The 21,617-nt window shown below is 36.2% G+C and overlaps 1 protein-coding gene across 3 annotated transcripts; it reads left to right on the forward strand.

Annotated features, from left to right (window-relative positions):
- The first annotated feature begins 1,880 nt into the window (after positions 1-1,880).
- LOC105052201 (uncharacterized) lies at positions 1,881-11,475 on the forward strand. 3 transcript variants are annotated; one of them, XM_019853170.2, is made up of 8 exons: positions 1,881-2,039; positions 4,068-4,389; positions 5,869-5,962; positions 6,323-6,441; positions 6,516-6,623; positions 7,472-7,531; positions 9,814-9,899; positions 11,165-11,475. In XM_019853170.2, the coding sequence occupies exons 2-7, from the start codon at positions 4,084-4,086 to the stop codon at positions 9,865-9,867; spliced, it is 741 nt and encodes a 246-aa protein (XP_019708729.1). In that variant the 5' UTR covers positions 1,881-2,039; positions 4,068-4,083; the 3' UTR covers positions 9,868-9,899; positions 11,165-11,475. The 3 variants fall into 3 exon arrangements, with proteins under 3 accessions (XP_019708729.1, XP_019708731.1, XP_073100925.1); XM_073244824.1 differs by having other exon boundaries at positions 1,893-2,039; positions 4,049-4,389; XM_019853172.2 differs by lacking the exon at positions 6,516-6,623.
- Positions 11,476-21,617: the final 10,142 nt, after the last annotated feature.

Consider the following 21,617-nt stretch of genomic DNA (forward strand, 5'->3'; position numbering starts at 1 on the left):
GTTATATTTATGGTTCTATCATATGTACTTTGGAGGTCATATTCATGGTTCTATCATATTTACCTTGGACCATTCAATGATAAATGAGTACATTATTTGTTATTGAAAAAAGACACATAGTTATCTAAGTTTGATTAAAAATTTTAAATGAAAAAAATTTGTTATCAATTATGATTGACCAACTAACTATTTTTATTATTTTGAATGAAAACAATTACTTTCTTAGATAGTATGCTGCTTTGTTATTGGATAGTCTAAGATACATATGGTAGAATCGTTTTAATCAATAATTTCTCTATATACGGTGGATAATATAGAATTAAGAATTGGTGAAATGCAAGTGGTAACGTGACAATAAATCTACTTTGGTTATATTTATGGTTCTATCATATATATATCTTGGACCATCCAATGATAAACGAATATACCATCTATTATTGAAAAAAGATACATTGTTTTATAAATTTGATTAAAAATTTTAAACGAAAAAAATTATTGTTTATTATAACTGATCAACTAACAACTTTTATTATTTTGAATGAAAAAATATTTTCTAGTCATTGACAGATGCAAGTAGTTAACTATGGGGTCAATTGACCTCATAAAAAAAATAAAAAAATGTTAGATATGTATATATATACTAGTGGAAAAAGTTAAAATCGACCCATTAATTTTATAAATTGATCTAATATTTTATGTAAAATTTTAAAAAAATAAATGAAAAAAAAATCATATTAAAAAAGTAATTATGACATACATTCTCTCTTTTTAATGACTCACATGTTATATCTCTATCTTCCTCTCTCCCTTCCTCTCTTATACCACTTTGATCTCTTTCTTTTTCTCCTTCATTTTTTTATTAATTATTTTTTTATTTATCTTTTAATACTCCACCTCAATTCCATTCATCCATCTCTTATATTTAAGAATGCGGATTTTCTGCTGTATACCGTTTGGTGTGGTGCACAGCACACACCATCCATCGCATGATGGATGGTCGCATGGAGCCTCTATGTGATGCACGATGCGCATGGCCGCGTATAGCTGTTCATTGTATGATGGATGATATACGTGATGCTCTTTTATAATATTTTATTATGAAAATATTTAAGATATTATATATTATTATTTTTTATAAATTTTATTTTTTAAAATAATATTTTATTATTATTATTATTATTATTATTATTATTATTATTATTATTATTATTATTATTATTATTATTATTATTTTCTTTCTCTTTTCGTGACTCTTTCCTTTTTTGGCTCTACAAAATAAAATTTTTGAATCTCCCATTATTTCTAACATGCTGCTTTGTTATTGGATAGTCTGAAATATACACGATAGGAATGTTTTAACCAATAATTCCTCTATATGTGGCGGATAACGTGCAATCAAGAATTGGCGAAATGCACGTGGAAATGTGGCGTGCTATCCGCCATGGGATCTAGTGAGGTCCATTTGGACCTGGTCCAAGGAATAATGAGACACTCACTTAAGAGAAATTATTTCATGGGTCCGGTCAAGTGGGCTAGGAGAAGTCTTCGGGTGGATCACAAGTAATCGGGAATTGGTGAAATACAAGGGGTACTGTGGCGTGTTGTCAACCATAAGATTTGATATGGTCTGGAATCCAAGTAATAATTAGACCTCATATGATCTCTGATTGTTTTAAATACAACGGTAATGTGGCGAGTGACCATTGGCTGGTCCACTGGACGTGGTCTATCTGATGATTTGACCTCCCGAAAGCCTATTCAGGTTGGGTGTGGCTCGAGCGAGCTGACCCACGCGCCCATCTGTGCCATCTCTCGTCGACCACAAAACCGGCGTCAAAAAATTGGCATCTCTCGCGTTCCAGACCCACGTTAATGAAGGAATCCAACGGCCAAGATCTTCTACGATCCAGTTAATACTAGTACCCCATCGGAGCCCGTTACTGCGGCACGAACGGTTTCCCCTCTTTCTCCCCTCTCGCGCTCACTGTCTTCTCGTCTCGATCACTTCCTCCATTCGAATCGCTCCATCTCTCCTTCAGGTACGCTCCATTACCGTTCTCTTTGCTTCTAAATTTTTGTTGGTTAATCGACATGCCGGCGTAGGGCATTTCAATGTCTTCCAACGAAAATAAATAATTCTGTTACAAATTTCGCTGAAGGTTAGTGATGGGATGAAATCCTCTATAGGACCGAGTAGGTAATTCTGCTGGACCTCGAAGCGGGGTGGTGATTTTTTTTTTTTTTTTTTTTTTTTTTTTAACTTTCAAATAGTCGTGTGCTTGGCATTTATTAGAAGAAAGGAAACTAGTCTTCGACATAGACCCCACAAATTAGGGTTTTAGGTGCGACGAGTTCACGAAGGAGGAAGAGTAAGTAATCCTAGTTTAAATAGATAAGACAAGGGAAATTTCCTGTCGGACAATAAGAAAAGTTTCTCTCTTATCCTTGCCGTGCCAAAAAGTTGTTTAAGATTAAGAGAAATGCAGAATAGATACTCAGGCCAGAAGTTTGGGCCAAAACAAGTAGCATGAGATTTATTCCACAGTTGAGATTCATAATCTATGGTGGTCAGATTGCTGGTTGTAGTTTAATTTTGGTCATTTAGAAACTTTTTCCGCCCAGCAAGAATTACCGCATGATAATAAACTCCTCTCATCTCAACTTTAAGGTGACACTTCAGGCATGTCATTAGGCCTAGCTAAAACGAGTTGAAGATTTTCCATCATTTAGTTCCCCAAAGTGTAGGGCTCCTCAAAATAGATGATCTTGGGTACTGCCAAACCCTACGCTTATAGTTCTGATATTTATAGTGCTTCTAGAGGATCATATGTCCATATAAAGAACTTGATGCATGGGCAATGATTTCCACACTCCATGGGATTATCTAAGTGTTCACCTTCTTGGTCACCTTTATTCCTTCAAGGAGAATTTGAATATGGAGAAAAGCATCACTTCATTTATAGGTATACAATGTCCAGTCCTCCCTTCCTCCACTACCCTTGAAGCCTTCCACCATGATGGGCTGTTTTTTTAGTATTATCATGTTTGGTAGGAACCAAATGAAAGTGCTCACTAAGAAAAAAGGCAAAAAAGAAAAACTAATGGGCTATGAACACTCTAAGTAGTGTTTGCATGCAGTCACTTAAGCAAACTATATGCATCATGCCTTTCCATCACATTGCTCGCCCTAAGAAGCACCACATCATGTAAATGCTTGCCTGTCATGGAGAGTGGTCCTTCCTTTTCAGGATAATATGCTGGCGAACACAAACATCTGCTCTGCTGGCCCTACTATTTACTTTCTAGCGTACTATTCTGGCAAACATGAACATTTGCTCCCCTTCCTCCAAAACCAAAACACAGCCCCAAAAGTGTAGGATGTGACATCATTATGCACCTGATTAGTTCAAGTCAAAGGAGGGTTAGGTGGATAGAGAATTCTATTTAGTGGTGGATGCTTAAAGGTGTCTTACAGTTTCAAGCAATGTATTGATGAGTTTATCCGGATAACAACAAGTGGGTCTGGCCTGTTCTAGCAATGAGAATGTGATTTTGGAACGTGCGACATTGCTTAGTTGGTTCATACATACATACATACATGCATACATGCATGCATATATGAATCCCTCAATCTTGTCTGTGTCCATGAAACACTGTTTAGAGGATGATATTTCATATTGTGCTTTGGCAACAGAGGAATGCATTGAATTGCTAGTGGGAGTAAATACTTTTAGTAGGAAATGAGTCTTGTCTACATCAATACCTTTGGACTGTATATTTTACCTTGTAATTTGGATGCACTTAAAATTTCTATTCATTGGACATAGATATTGGGTTGTCTTGTGAACTTATCATGTTTGATGTTATGAGGTATTTGTGTGATAATGTGACTAAGGCGATACTAAATTTGCTTAAAGACCAATTATAAGTTAATGTATTTTTCTTTTTGCACTGTACCAACATACCATCTCTCCAGACATGCTGCAAAGAATGATTGTTTCTAAGCTTTTAGTTTTGGAACATTTATACTTGTCTGATTGCATGACAGGATGATTTTATTTTCACAGACCTGATTGATTTCTGATGGAATCACCAGATGAGACCATAGAAATAAATATCTTGGAGAGACGCTTGTTGTCAGGTTCAACATCAAATGAGTACGCTAGTGCTGATGATGACACAGTTCTCTATAGTGCGTCTTTTGAAGAGATGGAAGACAACTATGTCAAGTATCAAACGGCTTTGTGGATTCTATATTCCTTGCTTCTGATATTGGCATGGGGCATAGGGGTCTTCATGCTGCTTTACCTACCAATACGAAGACACATATTGCGGAAGGATTTTCGGTCCAGGAAGCTATATGTCACTACCAATGCTATTATTTACAAGGTAAAATCAAGAAATATTCAATGCTGCTGTCTTTTTTGTAGTGCTGTATGGATGGTTATTTGCTTAAAAACTGGAGTGACAAAAGCTCCTTATTATTGCTATGACTTTCATTAATATATATTATATGACTTAAGTTCTTCCTCATAAAAAAACTAATTTTCTTTTCATCCACCCTTTTCCTTTTTGATGGAAGATGGGGACTAAATACTTAATAAAAAGGATGCTAGATGGGAATTAAGTACTTCATACATAGATGATTATCTAGTATATGATGTATGGTAGACTTGACTATTAGTGATATCACGCTATCAATATAAGCTAGGTGAAAAATTTATAAAATAGCATTCTGACTTTTCATTAGGTAGTCATTATTGAGGCCGAGCTGGCATGCTGTTTTGCTGATTAAATTGGTAATAATAGTTATTGCAGGGGCCTTGGGCCTTGCACTTGCTATAGGAACTTATTCTGGCTCATGATCTCATTCCTGACTCTCTTTTAGATTTCCACTTCATGTATAGGTAGACCTGGAAAGGACATCAACACTATCCCAAATTGACATGACCCAGAACGAGAACCTGGAATATCATGTTCAATTTCCAAGCCTTTATTGGCTCATGTGAGGTTGAGATCTGACATATGGAGCTCACCTGTCTTGAACCTCTCTGTTCAGTACCTAAGATGAAGGCCTAAGCCAATGTAGATCTTCAGTTGAACAAATTTGGGTGTTCCCCATTTTAGCTGGATCCCCAGTCACTAAACCTGCTTCAACCCAATATGGAGCTTTATGGCAATAGCAATTTGGATAGGGAAGGAGCTATGTTCAAATAGGAAGAAGAGATGGATAAGCAACATCATGGGATTCCTCCCTCATAAAGAGTACTTTTAGTTCTTGAAATTCGTCTGAAGATCTATAAATCTGCAGAAGATGATTTAATATTGTGGAGGTATTAATCCTACTATTGAACTTTGGTCTTGTGTTCCTTCAGGAGATTTTACTTGCATGCTTGAGGGCAAGACATACAATGTTGCCATGTTCAATTGGAGGGAAGGAATTGCCTTTTGCTGATTGATATGTGTTTGCTATAGCATTTAGATAGCTTCAGGCTTTTTCAGATGGCTTATTAGAGATGGAATGAGTTAGCAGATGCTTTGTAGGACACTATTAAGTAATGAGCACCTTGTTGTTGGAGAAAACTTCTTTGTGGTGTTGTAGCAGTTTTTCTCAGGTGTCAACAGTTTCTTTCTTATTTCTTGATATATATGCTTTTTATAACATGTTGCTCTTGGATATAGAAAATAAATTCAACATTTAGTATAAAATTGCTGTAGTTTCCATTCTCCAATTGACAGCACTGCAAGAACTGTTGCACAATAAATCCAAATAAAATAAATGGTTGCATGTTTTGTTCATTAGCTTGCTTTTTTGCGGATATCAAATTTGTCTTCACTTGTTTATTCACTTATTATATTTTGATACAGGTGATAAGACCAGTACCTTTCCCTTGTTTTGGAGTTCTGAAGAAGGAGAAGCATGTACTTCTCCCATCAGTTGCTGATATTGTAATTGAACAAGGTAAGGGAATATCAAAAAATTGACATATGTTGCATGGATATGCTTTCTGCATAACACGTATCCATCTTTTGGTAATTTGCTGCCACCAGCTAAACTATCTTGGTTTCCATTCAATGTTCTGTAGAATCATTAGTTAGGATTGGTCTAATTCATTCATACATGTGCACACCTCTGCTGCTAGAAATAAATATCAATTCATTTTTCTGTGGATCAGTTCAAAGGGAATGAAAGTGGTTTTTACCAAAAAGTTTCTCTTCTTTTTTTTTTTTTTCATGTGAAGCAAAGTTTTGATTCAAACATTTGCTATTAGTGCTAAATCATCACCTGGGTACTTGTTAACATTTTTTTTTCTATTACCAGGATATTTGCAATCACTTTTCGGGATATATTCTGTCAGAATTGAGAATGCAGGAGTAAGAAGGCCTGCAAGCGATGATGTTCAGATCCAAGGAATTGCTCATCCGAGGGCTTTCCGGAAGGTACTTCTGAAATACAATTATGTTGCCTTTTGCCAGAATGTCAGTGTCAAAAACTCTACGTGTGCTTTGCACAGGCTGTTCTAACACGCCTTTCAAATATGAGGAGTGAAGGCTTCAGTCGGCAGGCTTCTGTAACTGAGGGTCCTCAATCTTCTATTTCTGGTCCTCTACCTGGTGCTTGGGTATACCAGATTTTTCTTTCAGTTTACATCCCTTCGATATATTTTCGTTTTCCGATCAACCTGTTTTCCGTAGCAAACCTTGTTACTTTTGTTCCGAGCTTATTGATAAAATCAGCACCGAGTAAGCTCACATTGGCTGGCTGAATTTGGAGTATTATGCCCCGCTATTGCAAATTCATTGAAGAGATAATCTGAATGACTGACTTTTAATTATATATTTCTGGATTTTTATTAAATCCATACAAATCAACTGAGCTGCTCAGAAACCACTTGCTAAATTGAGATTTATATTGTCACAGTTTCTTCTTTAAGTTCCGGATGTTCACGTGTCTTTGGTCTTGTGAAGAGTGTAAACCCCTTTTTCCTCTTACTTCTTGCCACTGGCTGCTGATATCATCTTTCAGTCATGATGGAAAATTTGACATTGTCTTGTAATACACAAAACCTAAAATAGTTATCTGTGCTGGAGGAGATTCTCTTGTATATCATAAACCTGTTCGCAAATTCTATCAATCTTCACTACTTTTTATAAAAGGCCCAATTCTGTTGAATTGTTCCATCTTAGGTTGCAGATATATTGCAGAAATTTTATGAGTCTGGGAATATTCAACTTTATTCCTTATTCCATGATCACTGCTGGTCACATTCAGCTGTCAGTCATAAAATGTTTTTAGCAGAGTCACCTTTTTGATATTTCAAAGACTTTCGAATTTACAAAAAAAAGTTTTGTTTTTCCTTGGTCATGTTATCTAAATCAAACAAAGCTCCACATTATCATTATGTAGGTATCTTTGCCAATAATTAAGACTTATTATAAACTCTGTCCATTTTCCTTATGTTGCCTGCAGATGCCACTGCCTGGAGATATGATACTGCATACACTTAGGGAGGTTGAAAGTTCTGTGAAGGTAATAAATCATGAATTTGCTCTTGATTATTTTGCATACCCATCCCCTTGCCAGGTTTTCTGGAAATTAGAAACTCTATCTCATTTGCTGCTTTTTGACTGTGACTGAGTATTGCAACTTTGCCCTCCTCCACTTCATTTTTTGTTTTATAATATGTTCTTCCAGTATGTTGGTTCTAACCATGACAATAGCAACTAATGCTCACTATCTTTTGTTACCAAAAATAAATGATAGATTTATTTTTTTACCATATTAACAGTCATTCGTCTTTTCTTTAAAGTAGTTGTTTAATAGAAAAATGCATATTAAAATGATATTCCAACTCCTTGCGCTTGGCAGGTCCATATCATTTACATCCTTGATTTCTGGGAGTTCTGCCATTCTAGTATGTTAATGGAAGATGACTGTCCTAGCTGCCAATGGCTTTGGATGCCTGCAATTATTAGACCACTCCATGCGAGTTACCTAAGCCTGTTATGAATTTTATCCAGGCTGTAACCATCCATAGGAGAGGCATCACCACCTGCCTTTTACTGTGTATCTCCACGGCCACATGGACTTTGTCTTTTTTTTTTCTCCAGTTTACCCTGTATCATTAGGTACACTGGTACTTCCTACTTCACTAGTGCATTCCTTTGACCTGTCCCCATCTCCAGCCTCACCCATACACTCTGGTGGATCTTCTTCCACCATAAGCTGATCAAATTAGGTCCCATGTGACAAATGCTTTCTCCAATCATGGCATCCGTAACTCGAGGTTCTCCTAGTAACCTCCCTCAACTACCTTAATTTCTCAGAGCAGAAAATTTGCTATGTATAAGTCTGTGTTTCATATTATATATATATATATATATATATATATATATAGAGAGAGAGAGAGAGAGAGAGAGAGAGAGAGTAGTGATGGGTCTAGATCAACACCATCAATTAATAATCGGGATTTTACAAGTGTTGCATTTAAATTCACGAGAATCTTTTCTAAATACTGCTTATTATGTCAAATAACACCCTCAAACTTCAAATCTAAAACTTGCCAATCAAGATATGGGCATGTGAGATATGACTCTTGGTTTAATGTCTTGCCATACTGGTACAGAGGTATATGAGGGTGAGTCTTGGCACAATGTAAGGTTGCCGTTATACGCTACAGGTCATGTGTTCGAAATATGGAAAAAACCTCTCTGCACGCATGGATAAAGCTGCGTGTATCTGACCCTCCCATATTCTACAACGGCAGGAGCCTCATGCACCAGCTGTCCTTTTTTTATTGATATGGAGGTACATCAACTGTACAATCCATCATCAGCATGATGTCTCAATATGGATGCAAGAGATCAAAAATATTGAAAAATGGGAGCCTTCGCTTTTTGCTTCCACCTATCTTCCTACGTTGTCTCAGGTCTTTATATCGGGAGTTTATCCTTCCTATCTCTCTATAAAACCCCTTGCCCTTGTTTACCGACCCGCATCTCCCCACTTCTTTCAACCTTATGAAATTCCTACCAAACTCAAAAACAAGAATTCTCCTCCATTACAAAAGACAAGGTTTAATGGGCATGAGTCTTTCCTCCGCCTCTGTCTTTTATCCAGGCCCTCCATGTCTATTTTAGATCACAGCAACAATTTCTTCTATTAAACATGAACCTTCATGCGTAGCTTTCTCCTTGGACAAGATTGGTGCCTCCAGGTCCCACATTCATTCATGGTCATAATAGTATAGAGGTGGTACACTGAAGCTCAGGTCCTGTAGTGGTGTCAGCAAGTTGGGTACAACGAGATCATGGCAATTCAGGTTTACAACATATTGAAAAGACTGCATCCTGCAAGGTCAGCTAGCAATTGGTAGCTCCGTGAATTAAATAACTCGTTAGGCAGGGCCATGGTGACTTCACCTTGTTGTGATCAATTTATCTCATAGGCTCGTAGAGATATGAAAAGATGAAAATGATTAAAAGCACAGAAGTATGTGACAAGAGTAAAAAGAGCCTAGCATACATCATTAGGAAAACAGTTTTTTAGAAGGACATCTGCAAAATTGCGTGAAACCTTTTTGTCTTAAATCATAAAAGGAAAAAGGGGGGCGGTTCCAATGAACATTTATGCATTTTTCTTGTGAAGTAAGTTATAACTGCTAGTAGGGGAACACCTCGGCCCACAAAATCTTGTTAGGCTCAAGTTTCCTTATCATACCTTAAAGTGCTACCATCTGAAAACAAGGTGTTAGTTATGTTTTTGGTTTGTGCTGCAACTCAATTAACAGAATGTTGTCAATTGTACTGCAGAAGGTACAGGCATTAATTGAGAAGCAGGCTCCAAAATCGGCACCTGTAGATTGAAAAGTGGAACTCCATGTATGCCATGCATTGAGGTTCGAGTCCTTAATTTGCTTTTTTTTACTTGTTTTTTTCCTGATGAAGAGTATGTATGTATGTATTCTTTCTCTACATTAGTCTTCCTAATATAGGGTCACAACCTCCAACTTTCATAGCTTGAATTTTTTTTGGTGTTTATCTTTTGATGCCATCACTATATTTTGTTTTCCTAGGCTATCTTATCTTTGTTACATGTTCTTTTTCTTCGTATGTATGTATTGTGGTTCCAGCATTTTATGCACTGTTCATAGAGGAGCATATCTTTGTTCAATGTTCTTTTTCTATGTTATTCTTCATGTGCTACCTAATATAGGATCACAACGTCTAGATTTTATGGCTTGAAATATATTTTGGTGTTTATTTTTTTGATGCCATCACTATATTATGTTTACCTAGGCTACCATTTATGTCTTCAGTCGCCTAATTTAAAACTTTCCATTTTTACTTTGAATCTCATCAGATCTAACATTTTCAGTGCATGATACTCTTTGTAATATATCTATTTCCTTCTCAGAGTGAAGGATTAATGATGTGACTTTTTTCATTTATATCCTAGAAAATGAATGCCACTATTCTGGCAAGCATGCCAGATTCAGTGCGGCAGAAATTTAGTATGAGCATTGATCATCTTCTTATGGTCATATTCCCTAACTCATTGTCACTGTTTAGTTGAAGTTATCTCATTAAAGAGCAAATGATTGCTTCTTGCTGATTGGTATATAATACGTCACCCTTAGCTCCTGGTCATCTACAGATGGTTATCTGCAGGATGGATGATGTTGTTATGCCTATGGTTGAATTCATTGTTTTAAAAAACTAATTTCTCTAAGCATGGGCTCGATTTCTACAGCTCATTTGTTAAAATTACCTGACCTCTGTCGTGAATGATATCTCAAAAATGCTGAGAATTTTGGTAAGAACAGTCTATTCAACAGAGCAATACTCTTTCTTTGGCCTTCATCTGTGTGTGTGTGTGTGTGTGTGTGTGCACGCGCGCAAGTGTGTGTGTGTGTGTGTCTGTGCACGCGCGCGCGCGTCTGTGCGCGTGTGCGTGTTAACAGTAAAATATTATTATGCATCCAAGGACTGTCAAACCAGCATCAAACATGATGACACAATTGTGACGAGTAATAATCTCCTGAGGAAACTAGAGAAATTCATTGTGATGCCAATGTTAACAGATTTTTACAAAATCATCTGGCTGGCCATGATTATCTTGTTTCTGCCATCAATGCTGATTGTCCTTCCCTTATCCTTGCAGGATTGTGATCGATATGCATCGCTGCTGTCTAAACTCCACTTCCTGGAAGCACTGATTGCAATGTGAGCATGTAGGGGAGATATTAAAATGCATGTCCTAAAAAAGAACTGGTACCTGCTAATTCTTTTTCTTGAACTTAAATGCATGATTTCCGCATGCAGATGAGGGTAACTATGCTTTGATTAATGTATGGTTTTGATTTGCATAGTTTTGCAATTGGTCTGACAATGTACTCAAGGACAAGCTATTGTGTAGATATGAGTGCGTTTGTTTCTGATCAGCTTTTATTGCAACATGAGATGCTTGGTCGACATGGTTATGTGAACATTGCATGAGGTGGAGGTACTATTAAATCTCTTACACATTTGGAGGGCTTGAACATAATCATAAATCATATCCAAGTCAAGCCTGGTCAATTATCTATGAAACGCATGTCATCGTGTGGAAAAGATGAGGAAAATTGACTACTTATGGTTCTTGCTTTGGCGGGGCTAACTTCCACCAAACTTCAAATCCTCAGTGTGAAAAGTACGTCGACCTACATATATCCTCTAGAAAGTAAGACTTGCATCTGAACTGCAACGAGAAATATCCATTTCAATAGTAATTTCTAGGTCTGCTAATTGTTACCAAAAAAGGAAAAAGGGATGCTAATTAAAATTCTGTGCAATAATATTTTTGGATTATTTTTTGAAAGAAATATGAGAAAACGTGGTAAATAATTGGGAAGAAGAAAAAAGAAAAATTGGAACCAACAAATTTATGAGATAAAAAAAAAAATTTAATGTTAGTTGCTTATGGTATATTGTATGCTCCCATTCATCGCCGAAATTTCCGTGTACAAGTGACTCGTCTCTCAAAGCGACCAGTTGATCTCGTGAGTTCGTGCGAAAGCGAAAGGTACAGCCGATTCACTAAACGATAAGCGTACGTGTCTCCAGTGCTTCGCCGGTCTATATATGCCTTGCTTAGCTGATCCGCAACCCACGCGGAGTCTTTGGAAGCTAGTATATAAATGCGTGAAGTGAGGGTTAGCCCATTTTGACTGGTTACCCGGTGTCAGCGGACTACAAGTCGACGTCAACTTCCAGGGAGGAAGGATGGAGAGAGTGTTGTAAAAGCTTGGGCACCAAGGAATGCACTCAGAGAGAGCCGTCAAGCCGGCCACCGGCGGCTACAGATGTCATGGTCCGGTCAACCAAGGGATTCCTGTGCTTTCTGGGCCCGACGCTGTACTCCCTACTCAACTTATGTTTGAGTTGGATTCGGTTTGAGATATCAGGCTAGCCGAACCCAAACCCACATAAATATATAATATACGTATATTAAAGATTTTAATTTTTCAATATATCACTAGCATTTGTTTAACTATGTAAAATTGAAGTCCATGTTATGTCACTAGTATTTTTTTTAGCTATCTGAAATTAAGATCCATGTGTCACAGACAATCATCCCTAGTTAGGTTTATGTTACTTTTATATATTATTGATATGACATGGAAGTATTTATAGATGGTTTGGCTAACTTGCTATAAACAACCTGACACAATCCAGCCTAATCTAAACCAACTTGACTTTGAACACTAATCTTAGGTGAGGCTTGTATTGACCTCCAACGTGATCCAAACCACACGATTTCCACCCCAACAACTGATATGGTGATATGGAGGTGATATTTATCTTTACATATGACACAAATGTCTTGATGTTGATTGGATATTAATTTCCTGTTTCATATGTTAGAAATTTTGGAGCAGAGGAATTGTCATATTCTCAGAGTGGGTCCATATAATTGTAGTGGATCAATGAGGAGTCATGTCAGCATATTATATGTATACTAACATAAGGTCATATGAGCGTCCGCATGCATTTGTATTGGTGTTTAACAATTCGGTCCATGGGGAGGCGTTTTAGATTTTTATTCGAGTTACAGTGGGCAAGCTGTCGCAAGCGTACGTTTGAAAGTATGCACCACATATTTAAAACATATTGTATGGGAAATACAAGACAAGCTCACTTAAGGTGTACCAGATATAATAATTTGCTTAGATCAGCTTAAAACACTTCTTCAACTGCTTCTGTTTAGTCTATGTGTCCCATGGCACATAGTTGAATAGGCCCAAGTTTCGACTTCATCATTCCATTCTTTATCCATAAATTTCCTTTTTCACAAAGAATCATTATTCCATGTAACCATTTTTGATGATTGAATGCTCCAATTGTTTTTGTAAATAATCACATCCACATACTATTTTCTCCTCCCAACTACTTTTGTCAATTTATTTCAGATGTCATTTTACAAGATTTCCTCGAGATGAAATCTACAATAGCTTTGTTTTGATCAAATAATGCTTGCGCCGTGATATTGAAAAGTTCAACTTCAAAGCAATAAAAATAATGCTTAATTGTGGCATGCATTATGTCACATCTCTAATCCGAGATGATGGTCCAGAAATTGCGGCAACTACTGCATACTCTTTAAGAATTCTTTCAATGAGTAGACCAGACATCTTATCACAATATCATAAAGTAACAGCAAAATAAAATTTCAAAAATTAATATTTAATTTTATTTTAAATAATTAAATTAAATATCTTATAAAATAATATTTCACGATCTTGCATCAAATCTCAATAAATCTTAATCTAAAATAAAAATATAAAAGTTTATCTCTAGTTTGCTCTTCTATATCGAATCTCTGAATCAAGCTAGTCCTCCGAATATATAAAATAGTAAAATATAGAATAATGAGCCAAACAGCCCAATAAGCATTGATTATTTTAACTATATAATTCATATAATAATATAAATTATAAATATAAAAATATAATTTATCATTAATTAGTGTACAAATGTAATTAAATTTATTTTCAAAATATGAATTCAGTAATATTAGTATCTTTCAAATATTCATAGATAATCATATATCTAACTTTGAAACCAATCGCATTCAAAAATCTGATTTAAAACAAATTCTATTCAATTCATCGGTCTTTAATTATGACCATACTTATATCTTCCAATCAGATTAGAATACCACGTACACTTATATTTTATGGTCAGACCAAATTACCATACTTCACTACAAAAAATCAGACTATTAACGATGGCTAATTACCGTCGCTCATAGTTGTTTTGCCGTCGCTAATAGTATTAGCGATGGAATACCATCGCTAAAAATCTGACAGAAATAACTTCATCGCTAATTATCATTATTAGTGATGATAATTTTTTCATCGCTAATAATGATAATTAGCGACGGTATTAGTGACAAAAAACTGTCACTAATAATTTTAATTTTTTTAATTAAAATGTTAAAAAAACTTTTAGCGATGGAAGTTATCGTTACTACTGCTGTCGCTAATATTTTTTTAATTTTTTAATTAAAATTAAAAAAAAAAACTATTAGCGATGGTAGATGCCATCGCTACTAGTTTTTATTTTTTTAAAAAATTATAATTAAATATTTTAAAATTTATTTTATAATTATTTTTTAAATTTTATTGAGAGAAGGAGAGAAAGCTATCTTATCTGCTCCAAGCCTCCCATCCAATTGAGATGGATCTAAACTTTTCTATTCAGCCACTCTGAGCCTCTTACCTGATTGAAACTTCTACGAATGAAAAAATTTTAAAAAAAATTAAAAAATAAAAAATCAATAAAAATATAAAAAATATAGAAAAATTAAAAGGCAAGATATTTTTCTGCATATATTTAAAATTTATTTTTTTACAAATTAAAAGATATAAAAATAATAACATATTTTTGAAATATAATAAAAAATTAATAATAAAAAAATGATAATGAGATAGTCTTACCTACTAAGTGCAGTCGATAGCTTCTTTATGTTATATCGAACCTCAAGTTCATATATTAAATATTAAACCTCAACTTCGTTATACTGTATTAAACTCTCCTCTCAGAATCTAGAAGCTATTCGATTCGTATCGACATCTTTCCATTAAGCTAATGAAGGAATATAAAGCATAATGAATGATTAAACAAACTAACAAAAAAGAAAAAGATATGCAACTCACCTTTCTTGGCTCAATTCTTCGAGTTTTTTCTTGAGCAAACTGATGAAACAACAAAATAATAATAATTAGAAAAAAAGAAAAGAACAATCAGTAAGAAATAATACCAATAACCATACCTTGCTTTGAGTGAGGGAGTCTATAGTCAGAGCAAGATCAGATAATTTTTTTAATTTTCTATCAGTATCATATAGTTTTTAGCATCATATGAGAAATCTAATTCGATTTCTCAGCAATTATATAGGAGGATTGCTGTTTTAGTAACAACAGCCTTCCACTCTTTATTTTATAATATCATTTGGGGGAAGGGACGGTCAGAGAGTCCAAACACAGTTGCTGGCGTGATATAGTAGCCTTACTATCTTGAAAAAAAATTTTGAAGCACGATGGCCGCTGTGATGCAGCAGCCTTCTAGTGTTTATGAATTTGGACAGAGGTTGCTACTAGAATGGATTTCAGGAATGGATTAATAGGTTGGAGGGACGGGTTAATGGATTTCAGGTTATAGAGTCTATAGGTTGTGGTAGACCTGAGGTTCGATTAGTGGCAGAACTGGGGTTCGGTTAGTGGCAGGGTCGGGGTTAAGTTGGGTTAGGGTTAATATTGGATTCGATTAGAGTTAGTATCAAAATTGAGTTACGGATCTAACCAAGATGAGGGGTGGGGTTGAGTTAGGATTGGTTTAGGATTAGAATTAGAATCAGGTTAAAGTTTGGCTTGGGGCAAGAGATAGAAAGGAATTAGGGTTAGGGTTCGATTAGGTCTAGGGTTCACAGGAGGGTTAGCAGTAGGGTTCGATTGAGGGTTAGAGAGGAATTAGGGTTAGGGTTTAGTCACGTTTATCTTTTCGAAAAGTGTTAGCATTGGGTTTGGTTCTTAAGGGTTAGAGTTAGGATGAGGTTAGTGTTAGGTTAGATCTAGGGTTAGGATTAGGATGGAATTAGGTTTAGGATTCGTTCGATTGTCAGAGAACTCAGAAAGGAGAGAGAGATGGAAAAAAATAAAAAAAAAAGAGATGAAAAATGTTACTTGTGAAAGCTGAGAGGCAAGATTCATGCTCGGTTAGCATCATCGATGGAGAATGGGCAAAGGAGGTCGGAGGATGGAAGGACAAATATGAAGAGAGAAATTAGAAGGAAACAGCCAAAAAAAATTCATAAAAAAAAATATCCATTTGAGATGAGAGAGAGCTTTCCACGAAGGGAGCCACTGGAGGTGATCGATTTCTTGGTGGGGTACAGATATCTGGGAGGAGAGGGAAAACATAGATCTAAGCCGGACGTAGGAGGTTCTCGGTGGATTTTGAATGGACCACTGGAGTAGGGAGAAAAGACAAATGGCGACCTCTGATCTCCTTGCCACCACCTCCCATCGGTCTCCACTGTCACCTTCCTTCCTATCATCACCAACGTCGGGCTTGCCCTCCGATCTCCCTCAAATGCTTTTCTTCCCATAGATCTTCAAAAAAAGAGAGAAATGAAAGGAAAAAAAAAAACTTACCTAGCACAAAGCTCTAGCCATCGTCTAAGCCTCCCTATTTGGCCACTCCAAGCTTCCCACCCACTTAGGACTCCTAAGAATGGAAAAAATGGAGGAAAAATGAAGAAAATATAGGAAAAATCAATGAAAACAAAGGAAAGCACCTGAGGGAGATCATAGGGGGAAGCCCGACACTGGTGGGGAGGAAGGCGACGGTGGAGATAGTGAGAGATGGTGAAAATCAATGGGAAGTGGCCGAGAGGAGAGTGGAGTGGAGGTGAGGATCCGCGAGAGGTCGGGAAGGTTCCAGAGGGCTCAGGAATGGTTCGGAGCAAAAAAGAAGAAAAAAATGCTGCTTGAAAAGAAAAAAAAGCATCTTAAGGAGATCAGAGGGGAAGGCTGATGCCAGTGACGATGGAGATGAAGGCGATGGCACACACTGACGGGAGGTGGCGGCGAGGAGAGCAAGGAGGAGGTTGGCTCCGATCTGTGGAAAGAAAAGCATCCGAGGAAGATCAGAGGGGAAGATCGGGAGGAAGGCGATGGTGGAGACCGACGACAATTGGCGGTGAGGAAAGCGGGGTGGGGAGGAGTTTGGTTAGGGCTCAAGGAGGCAGCTGGGGCTCTGGGAGGTGGGAGGCGGTCGAGGGGCTCTAGATCTGATAGACGGAGGTTCGAAGAGGTGGTCGGAGGATTAGAGCTTGGGAAGATAGTTGGGGGCTCAGGGAAGCTCGATCTAGTGGCGGGGGGAAGAGGGGGACCGAAGGCGGTTGAGGGGAGGCGGGCCATGGCTGGGGGAGGCGGCTTGCGGCCGAAGGGCTTGAGATCCAGCAGGAGGCTCGGAGAGGCGGTCAGAGCTCGGACAAGCGGGATCCGACAATCGGTCGATCGTCGGTGGGGGAAAATGGGATCCAATGGCTCGGGGAGAGAAACATCGGGGGAAGAGGGTCGGTCGCCGGTAGGGGAAAATAAGAGGGGAGTAGAGAAAAATGAGGACACGCAATTAAATAAAAATTATGAAAATCGAGGGACGGGAGGAGGGAATTGAGGGAAAAAAATTTAGGGTTATTAGCGACGGTAAAATACCATCGCTAATAAGATAACTCCATCGCTAATAATCTTAGAACCAAATTAATTTTTTTTATTAGTGATGCAACTACCATCGCTAAAAGTAAAAAATACTATCGTTAATAATTTTTTTTATGACAGTAAATTTATTGATTGCCATTTGCCATCAGTAAAAAATGTTATTAGCGATGGCAAAATTGCCATCGCTAATAGCCATCGGTAAAAAGAGTTTTTCTTATAGTACTTATACCTTGTGATGAAACCGGAATACAATACTTATACCTATGATTGGATCGAAATACCAAACTTATATCCTATGGCAAGGCTGGAATAGCATACTTATATCCTATGATCGGATCAGAAATAGGATCATGAGCTCAAAGTACTAATGCATCGCCTCCAATTGGTGGGATTCAGAATATAATTAGGCTAAGAGTCCAAACTCGATTTGTATCAAATTTTTTTTATGAAATAATATATATTTTATAATTAAATCAAAATATGCATATATGATTTCAGATCAGTAAATAGTTAAATCAATAGTACAAAAAAATATTACTTCAAAATTTCATATCAAATTTTATTCAAAATATATTTTCTAAGATTCATAAATCACATATAAATTAATTAATAATTTATTTTATATTCAAAATAATATAATATAAATAAAAAATCTAGAGAAAGTAGAAAATTACTTACCTCATATGTACTTCAACGAATCCCCATAATTTTTGAAATTTTTCTTTCAAAATCTAATATTTAAATTATACTTTTATCAAATTTTAGTCATAATTATTTTCAAAAAAAAAAATTTAAATCCTTACTGGGCTAGCTGGCTATGTGGTAGCATCTGATATCTAGTTCGTCTAATCTATGGCATCAAATTGATCCACTACAAATCAAGGTTCAAGGTAGAATTCTATGATGCAATCGATGATGAAATCTCATGATGCTCAGTTCGATCAAGATGAAAATCTAACAAACTGTTTGATAGTCAACATCAAGATTCCTTTATCAGGATTTGTCAAGATTATTAAAGGATCTTTCTAAGACCTAAAAAATCCTAAAAGAGAGACATAATCCAGAAAGAGATACTTTTAGAGAGAAAAGCTTATAGAGAGAGAAAGTAAGATTTTTCTAAAGAGAAAAGTAAAGAGAGAAAATAGAAAGAGAACTAAAGAAAGAAAGAGGAGAGAGAAAATCTCTCTCTATTTTTTTTTCTTTTTTTTTCCTTCTTTTTCTCTCTCTTATTTTCACGGTAAAGTAGGAGATTATTTCCTCCTTTTAGTCTCGGAACAAGGAAGCATCGCCGGCATAGTTGTGGTTGGCGGTAGCTGGGGTTGTGACGATATAGCCTGAAGATCTCAGATCGACGGTCAGTAATGCCTTTCGATATCGAAAAATCGGCAGAATTAGGGAAAAACAGGGGTTTTTCATTTTCCATCAAAAATTTTAGCGATGGCTATCAAAAATTATGTTTTGGTAGTCGAGAAAGATGGAGAAGAGACTAAGAAGGACTTTTACTTAAGTTCTGGTGATGATTGGATTGTAAATCCGATGAACTCAGCAAAGAATTTTGAAAAAAAAAGAAGAAGAAAAAAAAAAAAAAAGGTCTTATGGCCATGAACAGTAGTTGGCAGTAAGGTTTCACAAGGGGTTGGACTTCTCTTTGTTTCCCTTCTTTTCTATTTTTTTTTGATGCTTTAATAATCATGCAAATTCTTTCTTTAAATTTGGGTATCTTTTATTTCGGCTAATTAGACCTAATTAGGCCAGCTATTGCACATTAAGCCATGTGATCCTTTGTGAAATCTTTATTGTACATATGTGGCAGACAAAAAAATACCCAAGAAGTTCTACCAAAAAAAAAAAAAAAAAAAAAACATATCCAAAAAGTTCGAGATACATATACCCGCAACAAACATATTAGTTTAATTGATAAATTCAGACTATGTTTTAGATTTTATGTCAAGTCCCTCTCTTTTATCGATTACAGAATATCCAATCAAATAATTTTTATTAAAATTATAGCTTTAAAGAAAATATTTGAAGACCATCTAAATTTGTTCAAAAATGAAACATTAAAATTATTAGGAATTTATATCAATGATTTAAAACATAGTTAATTATGATCTTTAAAGTCATAGAGTTATACATTGAAGCTTACATAGTGATTCTTGAGCATCTTTAATCATTTCATTAATTATAATTATATTGCAGTTTATGTCAGAATCTTCAATCGGGAAGTTGAGAAACAATGGATGGAAACATACATTGGAAGCGAAGTATTAAATCATAACATGAGATTCGAGTAATATGACTTAAACTCAAGATACCGGCCCTATCGGTGATTCACATTTTATATCTACATATCATTAAATTTGATTCGAGGAACCAAAAAAAAAAAAAAAAAAGACCGAAGAAATGGTCCGGATGTACAATTAAATAGTATCAAGTGTTGCGGGGAATGCGCCATCGAGAATACGACCCCATGTTGGTGCACATGGGTAAGGGTAGCATAAAAGAGCAAGGGGGGAGCTGTGAGATCCCCACGTAGGTCCCACCACTCGTGTTGGATTTGATGAATGGTCTTAGTTTAGTGGAGATTCGCGCCGTACCAAGTGGAAGCATGTCATCGTCCGAGGTTGTCCCTTAGCCAAGTCCTTGCTAATATTTAAATCATAGAAAAGCCTAGTTTTCACCCCCAACCAACTGCTGCCCACATGACTGCGACTGCTCAAATGACGCGGCCAAAACTATGGGCAATTCGAGCAATTGCTTCTTACCGAAATAAAACAAACAAACAAACAAAACTAGAGTGATTACTTTCTCCGAGGATTGCCATCAGACACTGGACATGAAAACTATAGCTTTAGACCAGATACACAATAATTTGTACATGATTTGTTATGTCGAATATTATATTACTAGTAGTTTTATCAATTACACCCTATCACCGGGAATCACTCTCAATCTCCTGTAGCTAGCCACCAGGGACTTGGTCGTTCTCCCCTTCTCCAAGGCTCCATCATTTTTTTTTTAATTTTTTTTTGATGATGATGATGTACTTACTCCATGAGAAATTATTCTCTACACTGCCATCCCATCTTTTTATAGGTCCTCTCTGTGAAGTATATATCTCAATGTATGGCTGTGAGATCGAGCAGTTGTGATGGACCATGTGAAAATAATTTCCCCTTGTCTGTCATTTTTTATGGTTGGCAAGGATGGATACTGCCTTCATCCAATGTATCGGCCAACAGTCAAAAGACAGCATCTTCCGGGCAGCTATCCCAGCCAACTTAGCATATAGCTTTGCGCCACGAATCAGCCCTGTGGCAACAAGGCTATTCTCACATGGGTCCCACGTTGACAATGTTGTGGTGACCAGGTGTCAACCACTCGACTGGTTGAGATTGGCGAGGAAATTGTGATAAGGAAAACCCCGGTCAAGAAGAAGTCTAGGGACGCTGGAAGAACATAAATAATATGGTTGCTTAGTTATTGCAGTTTCACTTGGACTTATTCAAGCTTCCTTATGCAGGTATGGACGCACGTTGGTGACATGTAACATATATCAACATGTATACGAACAAAAATTATATGAGGTGAACGTCATAGAAGAAAATATGGAGCAAATTTTTGGTTTTATCATGTTCTTTTGATATCCATCCTGAAAAAGAAAACTTAAAGCCAAAAATTTTTGTTAATGGACTTATCAATCTCGTGATTAAAAAAAAATATATTATTCTTTTTCTTTTTGAATATTTTATTTGTCGATATATATTAAATGATCAGATGATACATACTAAGTAAATTAATTATTAAATAAATTAATATACAAATCTAATTAAATCAATATATGATTTATAA

The sequence above is a fragment of the Elaeis guineensis genome, chromosome 10, assembly GCF_000442705.2.
Source record: "Elaeis guineensis isolate ETL-2024a chromosome 10, EG11, whole genome shotgun sequence".
NCBI classification, from domain to species: domain Eukaryota; kingdom Viridiplantae; phylum Streptophyta; class Magnoliopsida; order Arecales; family Arecaceae; genus Elaeis; species Elaeis guineensis.